At 49.9% G+C, this 11,026-nt stretch overlaps 1 protein-coding gene across 2 annotated transcripts; it reads right to left on the minus strand.

Annotated features, from left to right (window-relative positions):
- Positions 1–3,603: 3,603 nt before the first annotated feature.
- LOC121651034 lies at positions 3,604–9,635 on the minus strand. Of its 2 annotated transcripts, none has more exons than XM_042002881.1 (10): positions 9,350–9,635; positions 6,761–6,934; positions 5,424–5,581; positions 5,046–5,244; positions 4,876–4,972; positions 4,628–4,799; positions 4,506–4,561; positions 4,350–4,434; positions 4,076–4,182; positions 3,604–3,742 (listed from the first exon to the last, which is right to left on the minus strand). In XM_042002881.1, exons 1-10 carry the CDS (start codon positions 9,601–9,603, stop codon positions 3,701–3,703), a joined length of 1,344 nt encoding a protein of 447 aa, XP_041858815.1. In that variant the 5' UTR covers positions 9,604–9,635; the 3' UTR covers positions 3,604–3,700. The 2 variants fall into 2 exon arrangements, with proteins under 2 accessions (XP_041858815.1, XP_041858814.1); XM_042002880.1 differs by having other exon boundaries at positions 4,076–4,185.
- Positions 9,636–11,026: the final 1,391 nt, after the last annotated feature.

Genomic DNA, 11,026 nt, shown 5'->3' on the forward strand with positions numbered 1-11,026 from the left:
AGGGTTCTGGCTCCGTGCATACTGAAACCAGGAAACAACGGATCTGGGATTTCAGCGGTCCCAGAACCTGGTCTGAATAACAGAACCACACTGTGTGAAGAAGTAGAACCTGATGTAAACTCTGTTTCTAGCACTGCTGCGTATCATTGGATCATGCTGCTGATGGGTCACATGACTCGTCTTTGTTCTAAACATGGAAACGTCATGTGACCTCAGAGCTCCACTTGTAATTAGATTCAGTGTGATGTGATGAAGTGTCCCAGAACTCATGAGTCCTGCAGACTGAAACCTGGAACGTCTACGTCAGGAACACACGAAGCCGTCAAAGCCGCGCAGGTCAATTGCACCGTGGTCGTGGTTACTGACCGCTTCTTGAGGTCGTCCTTTCTGCCTCCTGTCTGAAATCCCCAAAACAAATGAACCGTGTCTTCACTACCAGAGCTAAAGAAAACCAAGACATGAGATTCCTACAGACGTGTCAAAATCAACATACATGTTACCATCAGTAACAAGCCCAATTAATCTACGAACGAGTAAAGTAGTCTTAGGAATGATTAAGGTAACATCTGAGGAGGAACTGTGCTACAGGAGAAGGTAAAGGTGAACCTGAGCAGGTTTCCAGGTGTGTAATAGAGGTGTTACACAGGTAAATATCTCAGGAAGCCATCGGCTGATGATGATGGACACCTCTATCAATGGTCAGAGTCAGGAGGATCTAGAAAGAAGTGAAGCCCATCATAGAGAATCCTTTACTATAAACCTCCTTCATCTCCATGGAAACCAGCAGGACCTTCAAGGTTCATGACAATCAAAGGCAGAGTTGCAGGAGAACACGTTTTCAGAGTTTTAGACCAGTAAGACCTGGTTTCTGGTCCTGGCTGCTCGCTCCCGGAGTTAATAAGAGGTTTAAAGTTTAGCTTCCATGAACACCAGAACCACAGACGTTCTCAGAGGTTCTCCGGTACTGCTGGGGTTCTGCAGTCAAACCAGATTTTAGATCTGAATCAGTAACCAGTTTTGACAAAGACCTGGCCCAAGATCTGAACCAGAACTGGAACGGATTTCCACAGAGACCTGCAGTAACCTTCCAGTTCTGACATGTCTGTTCAATGTTCTACAGAACATGGACTCACCTGACCCGCGGCTGGCAATGCTGCTGGGGAGGTGGTAGGAGAACCTCATGGTTCCAAATTTGTTGGAGAAGGAAGAGGCGAGGCGAGGTCGGTTCATACCAACACCTGCAAAGGTAAAGGGGCGGAGCCTCCCCTTGTCTCAGTTCAGAGAAACAGAATCATTTCATTGGTTCTGTCCCGGCTAACCTGGTCTGCTGGTCCTGATCCTGTCAGCTGGTCCGGATTTGAGGGTCAAGCAGGGGTCAGCCTCCCTCCCTCTTTCCCATGCTCCGACTCTCCTCTCCTCCATCTGCGTCTCCACGTCGTCACATTTGAGAAGAATCCAATCAGGTCCCAGACCAGGTCCCAGACCAGATTCCCATCACCCAAACTGCTTTCAGATCAAAGTTCTGACATCAAACTGGATCCAGAACTTCTTCCTGAATGTGCCCACTCAGCTTTCTGGCTCTTGGTTCTTCCTCCAGACTCGGCAGTTTCAGTCTTTGTGTGAAGAGTCCGAGCAGCACCACAACTCCTCCTCCATCCAGACATCCGATCCCAGCTCCTCCTCCTCCTCCTCTCTGCCGCCTGGTTCTCATTTTCTCCCCGCTCCCTCCTTCCCTTTTTTTTCTTCCTTTTGAGGCTGAAATTTGAGGCAAAATGAAAAATTCCAGATTTTTCCTTCAGACTGAAACATTTCTTTACAAGAAGGAAACTTTCCGGAAGAACGCAACAGTTCTTGGTCACCAGAGGACTCCACCTCCTCCTCCTCCTCTACCACCATCCCCTCCTCCACCTCCACCACCACCACCATCTCCTCCACCTCCTCCTCATGCTACTCCATATCTCCTCCTCCACCACCACCTCCTCCACCATCTCCTCTAACTCCTCCACCACCCCTTCCACAACCACCTCCTCCTCTTCCACCCTCCTCCACCACAATCTCTTCCCCAACCTCCTACTCTTCCACCTCCTCATCCTCCTCCACCTACCCCTCCTCCACATCTCCTCCACCATCCCATCCTCCTCCTCCACCATCTCTTCCACCTCCTCCTCCACCACCATCTTCTCCTCCTCCTCCACCATCCCCTCCTCCTCCACCACCACCTCCTCCTCCACCTACTCCTCCACCACCTCTTCCACAACCACCTCCTCCTCTTCCACATTTCCTCCTCCACCACCATCCCCTCCTCCTGCACCTACTCCAACTCCTCCACCACCTCCTCCACATCTCCTCCTCCTGCTCCAATTCCTCCACCACCTCCTTCCCCTCAACCACCATCTTTTCCTCCACCTCCTCCCCATGTTTCCTCCTCCTCATCCCCCCTAGGGTGAGAAGGCCCCCGGGGAAGACCCAGGATATGCTGGACGGACTACATCTCTCGGCTGGCCTGGGAACGCCACGGGATGAGCTGGTGAATGTGGATGGATGATGGATAGATGGGTGGGTGGATGGGTAAATGGATGGATGGATGGGTGGGTGGATGCATGGGTGTATGGATGGGTGGATGGGTGGGTGGATGGATGGATGGGTGGGTGGGTGGATGGATGGATGGGTGGGTGGATGGATGGATGGATGGATGGATGGATGGGTGGGTGGATGGATGGATGGATGGGTGGGTAGATGGACGGATGGATGGATGGATGGATGGATGGGTGGATGGATGGATGGGTGGGTGGATGGATGGGTAGATGGACGGATGGATGGATGGGTGGGTAGATGGACGGATGGATGGATGGATGGATAGATGGGTGGATGGATGGATGGGTGGGTGGATGGATGGATGGATGGGTGGGTAGATGGACGGATGGACGGATGGATGGATGGATGGATGGATGGATGGATGGGTGGGTGGATGGATGGGTAGATGGACGGATGGATGGATGGGTAGATGGACGGATGGATGGATGGGTGGATGGATGGGTGGGTGGATGGATTGGTAGATGGACGGATGGATGGATGGGTGGGTAGATGGATGGATGGATGGATGGATGGATGGATTGATGGGTGGGTAGATGGACGGATGGACGGATGGATGGATGGATGGATGGATGGGTGGGTGGATGGATGGGTAGATGGATGGGTGGGTAGATGGACGGATGGATGGATGGATGGGTGGATGGATGGGTGGGTAGATGGACGGATGGATGGATGGATGGATGGATGGGTGGGTGGATGGATGGGTAGATGGACGGATGGATGGATGGGTAGATGGACGGATGGATGGATGGGTGGATGGATGGGTGGGTGGATGGATTGGTAGATGGACGGATGGATGGATGGGTGGGTAGATGGACGGATGGATGGATGGATGGATGGATGGATTGATGGATTGATGGGTGGGTAGATGGACGGATGGATGGATGGATGGATGGATGGATGGATTGATGGGTGGGTAGATGGACGGATGGATGGATGGATGGGTGGATGGATCGGTGGGTGGGTGGATGTTCCATCAGAGACAGACAAATGGCTCCAGAACCAGGTTTAATTTGAAACAAGTTTATTAATAATCAGACAGAATGAAGTAAAATAGTTTCCAGCAGAACAGAAAGATGAAGATGAAGAGGAAGAGGAAGACCACATCTCAGCGAGTCTCTGAGCGCCGGCTCCGCAGGCTGTAACGAGGCTGATGAAGAGGAGGATGAAGATACAGGAGACGTCCATGAAACCATTCCTGCAAATGTTTTACACTAAATGGAAACTAAACTTTTTTCTTTTTTACTGGTTTTTAAATCAGAACTCTGTAAATGTCTCAGCGCGCTGCTGATCCAATGTTTGTTTTATGTTTACATGCAGAAAGTTGTCATGGAAACGCAGAAAAATAAAAACAGACGTACTTCCATCAGGATAAATAAAAAGCAGACGTTTTGAAAAAACATCTGATCGGTTTTTGGCATTAATCAGTAGCTCTGATCGTTTTCCTCCACAGATCAAGAACCAATAATCTCATCTGACCTACCCGTTTGTTTTCCACCAGGATGCTGTAGACAAGGGGGGAGGAGTCACGAGGAAGCCCACCTGAGCGCTGCACTAATGCATCATGGGAAACAGAGATGCTGCTCCAACCTGCTGCAGAAGACAAGACACTAAACCTGCTGAGAGACACTCACCCACACCTAACAGGAGACATGGGGGAGACGGGTGACACGGGGGGAGATGGGAGACACAGGAGACATGGGGGGGAGACAGGAGAGATGGGGAGATGGGAGACATGGGGGAGACGGGGTCCAAACCATCTGTATTGGAAGACGACAAGGTGCTGCATTCCTCCTCCTCCTCTTCCTCCCTCCTCCTCCTCCTCTGTGTCTCAGCTCTTCTCTGGAAATCATGTGACAGGTGATCAGAAACCAGCGAGTGTGTCCAGGTGAGCTTCTACCTGCTGCTCTCACCTTCACACGCAGATACTCATCATCTTCACTCTTCATCTTCTGCTGCAGCAAACTCTCTGCAGACAGAATATGAACCAATCAGCAGCTGCTCCGCTCACCTGTCGGCTCCCAGGTAAACTCACCTGCCCGCTGCAGCGCCTCCTGCAGGTGAGTCTGAGTCTCTCTGAGCTGTTGCAGAACCTGCAGACTCTGCTGGACCGGGTCTCGGTACCGGACGCAGACCAGCAGCAGAACAATCACACCGACACACGTCATAGAGCGTCGCAACACGCCAACGTACACGGAAACCAGCTCCTGAACACACGAACACACACACACTCTGAGTATCCTGACCTCTGCCACCAGGTGAGCTGCAGGTGGAGACACTGACCATGTCCAGGTGTTCCGGTTCCTCTGAGCTTGTCACAAACTGGTAGATCTTCATCTCCAGGTAGAAGTTCAGACACACCAAACCCAACAACACCAGCCTGAACACACATACACGCTGCTGGTTACAAACAGCTGCACACCTGGCTGCAGGTGGAGTAGAAGAGGCCTTGCCTAGCTCTGGAAGAGCGCGGGGTGGAGGTGATGAGGAAGGCGATGCAGAGCGCAGCGGCGTTGTAGCAGCAGGAGGTCAGACTGTGAGCCTCCATCAGGAGGAAACTCTGCAGAAAGGAAACTCTGTGGAAGAGCTCAGACAGCTCCACCTGCTGCGCCTGGGAGGCGCTGCTGAGGTCGGAGAACACCGACTGGAGGCCTGGAAGGCGGGTGGGGACAAGTGGAGTAAGGAGGAGATGGGTGGAGATGAGTTAGGAGCAAACAGGTGAGACAAGTGGAGACAGGTGAGTTGGGTGGAGACAAGATGGTTTTTGAGTGATTACATGTTGAGGATTATGCCCTCATCACAGACTGATAGGTTGCATGAAGCATTTTTACCCTGGGTCGAGTCTCTCAGGATGTTTCTCAGCTCGTCTCCATTGGACAGGATTTCCTGTTGGGCCTGTAAGGCTGCGTTCTGGGCCTCCATCAGGTCTCTGGCCATCTGTCTGGTGGACTGGAGCTGCTCAGCTACACCTGCTGAGGTCTCCGTCAGCCTGAGAAACACATGAAAATTATCTTTACATCCACCAGACCAGGGGCTCATTTATCAAGCTTATGTAGGAACAAAAACCGGCGTACACCAAATATAGTCAACTTTTAGGATTTATAAAAACCAAACATGTAAAAAGTTTCTATCTCCACGGCAACTCTGACCCAGACGTACGCACAAAATCTAGAAAAATAGGAACCGGCGACACCACCGGTCCAGAATAAAACCAGGAAATGATGTGAAATGTGACATTTGTACACAATCCACTATCACCTTCCACCCCACATGTTAGATATTAAAGCTATTTGTAGAAATAAAGACACATTCCATATTAATCCTCCTGAGAGCCACGCTCGGGAAAACCAGGATTTCCAGGAAAAAGGGAGATGATGTTAATAAGAAGCTCAACTAGTAAAACATGTTCTGTCATTGTGGAACAAAACTTCATGTTATAAAACCATCCAGATAAATAAGGAGCCAGTCTGCTGCCAGCATGTAGCAGTCAGTGTGGAAAGTAGCTTTGGTCCTTCAGTCCAGCAGAGCGGGACCAGACTGGAGGCTGGAGGTCTAGAAGTGATGTTATGTAATAGTAATAAGTATTAATGTGTGGAACCTGCTGCAGCAGACTGTCGCCTTATTCAGCCTGAATGGAAGTTTTGTTCCACAATGACACAACATGTTTTACTGGTTGAGCTTCTGGTTCAGAACAAACATCTGCTTCTCCTGGAAATACAGATTAATCCTTCTAGGGAAAAATAAATAATCTGGAATGTGCGTCTTAATTCATGTCTGCAAACAGCCGTAATCTCTAACAGGTGGTGAACGGTGATATCTGATCCTGAACGAACGTCTCTTCTTCTCTGGTTTTATTCTGGACCGGTGGTGTCACCGTTTCTCCAGATGTTGTGCAGGTCAGAGTAGCCGTGGAGGGAAGAACGTTCTCCCACCACGTCTGGCTTTTAGAAATCCCAGAAGCTGCCTAGAACTGGACTACGCAGGTTTTTGTTCCTACACCAGGTTTACAAATGAGATTCTGGTTCTCCAGAGACTACCAAGGTTCTGAGGATCCAGAACAATGTCTTTCTGAAAGCACCAAGAGTGAAGGAGGTACACTAGGTGACCTTCATCGTCACATGGTCTGTGGAGTGTTCATTTACCTGTTGCCATGGTGACATTCACTCACCTGCACATGCTGATCTCAGCCTGGTTCTGCCAGGCCTCAGACTGCAGGAAGTGGCAGATAGAGTGAGTGTGGGTGAAGAACTCTGTGTAGGTGTTGAAGGCCACATCGTCCATCTCACCTGTGCACCTGCTGACCTCAGAGCCCTCAGGGCATGATGGGAAATCTCTGCCCGAGCTGTAGAATCAGACAGCTTGTTAAAATCTCCGCCCCAGTAATCATCACTTCCTGGTTAATGACTCCGCCCACATCACGTCTCAGTAAACATCACTTCCTGGTAACGACTCCGTCCATCAATCGCATCAAGTATTTATAGAAATGTATTCAAAGTTTAAAATGTTCCGAAAAAAAGAGACAATATGAGCTACAGGGGAGCCACGAGGAGCTTGGCTCCCCTCAGCTCCCCTAAAGACATCCAGCTGATACTTGAAGGATGAGCCCCAAAACTCGCCCAGTTTCAGTTACATTTCATCTTTCAACAAGGTTCCTGATGCTTGTGGAAAAGAACAGCATTCATGTGTCAGTGTTGTGTTTATTCATTTCATACAAATAATTAAATCTTCCAAACGAGGAGGATGATGCTTCAGCAGCTTGTTTGTTTGTTTGTTTGTTGTTTGCTGCGAGCATCCAGACAACAACACCTGATCTGCTTTTTTTAGTGGTTGTTTACGCCCTCGTTTCTGATCCAAGCAGCTGCATGTAGCGTAGCGGGTGTGGTAGTAACCATAGTTTTGACTGTGCTATGTGCACTAATTTGTATGCGAGTGCGTGTGATGTGCAAAGCATCGGTGCACGTGCACTCCCCCGAAATTCCCGTGTCAATTCCAGCCCTGCACATATTAAAAAGTTTACATCAACTCAACATAAATACAAACTTTTCATATGTCTAAAAGGAAATGACGTGGCTACAGTCCTGAACGAGGTCCAGTTCTTCTGACCTGGACCTGGACCCAGGACCTGGACCATACTCATATCAGCACTGATTGCTGAACAAATTCACGGATTATTTCCTAAAATGATCAGAGCTGCGGTTCTTTCAGACTGACGGAAACAGTATAAACCTTTTAAAGAGGACTGGGAAGAGTGGGATGCAGTGGAACAGAAAACGAGGGAACCATGTGACCAGAAACATTTACAGTTCTGAGTCTAATCTGCTTACAGGTAGAACAGAAGGAGGTCTACCTGGCTGCAGGAGCCTCACCGAGCTGCACATCCCGGACTTACCAGGACCTGAGGCCATGCTGGTATGGATCCGTTCCTGAAGTCCGGATTTGGTCCAAATAACATTCCCTCCGTTTATTTGTTCTTGGATCTTAATGGTCTGGTTTCTATGAGGCCAGATCAGTCTCAATAAGAATGAACTCACGCCAGGTGTTTCACAAATGCACACGCTCTGGTTTGCATTCGTATTTCAGAATCGGAAATGCACACAATCTGTTTCACAAATGCACACGCTGTGGTTCACAAATATAATTTTGAGGCACACTTGTAAGATTATACGAATTGCTGAACGTGCATTTACGAACTGCTTCTCATTTGTGAACATCTCTGCATTCGTGAGAGAATTCTCTGCGGTGGATTTTGAGACTCCCCTGACGCCGCAGTGTAACGAATCTCACCATTGGTTGACTAATCTGTCAATCAAATTTCAGAGTGTGATTGACAGATTCATCAGTCAATCAGTTAATTCGATAACATTACATGATCTACAACGAGGGAATGTAAGATAAATGTGTTACTTACAGGTTGTGATTGTTGCGTCTCCTCCATGTCTGCCCGCTAGTTGGACTTTAACTACCATGCTCAAATAGCAGTATTAGCTCTGCGACAGGTCTAAAAGTGTGGAGAAAATGTAAGTAGCAGTATGATTGGCTGAATGCAAACACACCTGATTGACTGATGAATCTGTCAATCACACTCGGAAATTTGATTGACAGATTAGTCAACCAATGGTGAGATTCGTTACACTGCGGCGTTAGGGGAGTCTCAAAATCCACCGCAGAGAATTCTCTCACGAATGCAGAGATGTTCACAAATGAGAAGCAGTTCGTAAATGCACGTTCAGCAATTCGTATAATCTTACAAGTGTGCCTCAAAATTATATTTGTGAACCACAGCGTGTGCATTTGTGAAACAGATTGTGTGCATTTCCGATTCTGAAATACGAATGCAAACCAGAGCGTGTGCATTTGTGAAACACCTGGCGTGAGTTCATTCTTATTGAGACTGATCTGGCCTCATAGGTTTCACTCTGCGGCCGCGACCCTGAATGCACCGCGGCCTGACGTCGGTCCCTGAGCCACAGCTTTGATTTAATTAAGTTTTTGAAAAACTGACAGAAATTGATGAGAAAACTTAGATTTTTATGTAAAATATTGTTTGTTCACTTTTATAAATTGCACATTCCAACATTTTAATCTTTTTTTTTCCTATTTTTGAAGTTTGTTTGTTTTATTGGTCTGATCAGCATCGTGACGTCATCCTGAGGACGAACACAGAAACCTGGACAAAGGACAAAGACCTAAACCAGACCCGCAGACTTCATGTTTTCATGTGAGGACGCAGAATCAGACACCAACCACGTGATCTTACCTGAGGAGGTGACAGTGGGCGAACCGCAACGCCAGGCGGCTCTGACTTTCTGACGTCATGTCCCTGCAGCGCGTGACCAGCTGCTCCAGAGCTCGCGCCCAACACTCTCCGAACCGCGACTGAGCAGCAAGGTTCTGCACGCGCCGCAGCTCCATCCGGCCGCGCTCAGAGTCCGGAGCGAGTCCGGGTCCAGCGCAGAGGCCGAACCACGCCGAACCGCTCAGCACGAGCAGCGCGGCCGCACGCGCCGCCATCTTCACGTGACGGCAGGTAGGGAGTGCGCAGCCAATCAGAGAGCTCCGTTTATTGAGGGTCACGGGTCAGACAGGGGTCACGAGCCAGGCTGAAGAAACTGTTCCACATAAATTAGAAGAGAAACTTTCATTTCCAACCCTCATGATGATCCCAGGTCCCAGATCCAGCCAGAGTCCACCAAACATCTGGTCCAGATCTGCATTACAGATCCAGGCCAGTGTCCTGTGGCACAGCTGGCCAACACCAGTCCAGAACTGAACCGGGCCAGTTGTGGATTTTTAAGCTGTGATTTAAGTTGGGGCCCAGATCCAACTTGGTTGTGGCCATGTTTGGGCTAGATATGGTAAGGATCCATTCTGGGTCTGGACCGGATCTGGCGGATCCAGTCTGTAAGCTGTAGCTGCAGAAAGCCACCAGGACTCGGTCCCACGAAGGCCAGAGTCCTGCAGGTTTTCAGCGTTCCCCCCTCTCTAGGATCACGGCTATGCTTTGCCTGCTTCTCCTACCCTGAAGCCCAGAGTCACTGAAGTCTGGAGCAAGAGAAGAACACCGAGGCCAGAGAAAAGAGGGCAGGAACGGGTCGAATGTGTTCCTGGTTTTACGTTGCATTTGATTTATTTTAAAGTTTTTTACTTCTTCTGTTCATAACTTTTATGACAGAATTTCTAGGCGCAGCCGAGGTGCTGAGGGGATCCGGATCGGTGGCCTCAGGATTGGGTCGCTGCTCTTTGTGGATGATGTGGTTCTGTTGGCTTCATCGGGCCGTGATCTTCAGCTCTCACTGGAGCGATTCGCAGCCGAGTGTGAAGCGGTTGGGATGAAAATCAGCACCTCCAAGTCTGAGACCATGGTCCTCAGCCAGAAAAGGGTGGAGCGCTCTCTCCGGGTCTGCGATGGGGTCCTGCCCCAAGTGGAGGAGCTCACATAACTCGGGGTCTTGTTCAGGAGTGAGGGAAGGATGGAGCGGGAGATGGACAGGTGGATCGGTGCGGCGTCTGCAGTGACGTGGACTCTGCATCGGTCTGTCGTGGTGAAGAAGGAGCTGAGCCAAAAGGCAAAGCTCTTAATTTACCGGTCGATCTACGTTCCTACCCTCACCTATGGTCATGAGCTTTGGGTAGTGACTGAAAGAACAAGATCTCGAAGACAAGCGGCTGAAATGAGTTTTCTCCGCAGGGTGGCCGGGCTCTCCTTTAGAGATAGGGTGAGAAGCTCGGTGATCCGGGAGGGGCTAAGAGTAGAGTCGCTGCTCCTCCACATCGAGAGGAGCCAGATGAGGTGGCTCGGGCATCTGGTCAGGATGCCTCCTGGACGCCTCCCTGGTGAGGTGTTCCGGGCGCGTCCCACCGGAAAGAGGCCCCGGGGCAGACCCAGGACACGCTGGACGGACTACATCTCTCGGCTGGCCTGGGAACGCCTCGG

This window comes from Melanotaenia boesemani, chromosome 13 (genome assembly GCF_017639745.1).
Source record: "Melanotaenia boesemani isolate fMelBoe1 chromosome 13, fMelBoe1.pri, whole genome shotgun sequence".
Taxonomy (NCBI): Eukaryota; Metazoa; Chordata; class Actinopteri; order Atheriniformes; family Melanotaeniidae; genus Melanotaenia; species Melanotaenia boesemani.

Coding starts and splice junctions, on each gene's coding strand:
- LOC121651034 (XM_042002880.1), bottom strand. CDS start 9,603: ATGGCGGCGCGTGCGGCCGCGCTGCTCGTGCTGAGCGGTTCGGCGTGG. Junction 4,800..4,875: donor AACCGGAACACCTGGACATG/GTCAGTGTCTCC, acceptor TCGTGTGTTCAG/GAGCTGGTTTCCGTGTACGT. Junction 4,562..4,627: donor GGAGGCGCTGCAGCGGGCAG/GTGAGTTTACCT, acceptor TTCTGTCTGCAG/AGAGTTTGCTGCAGCAGAAG.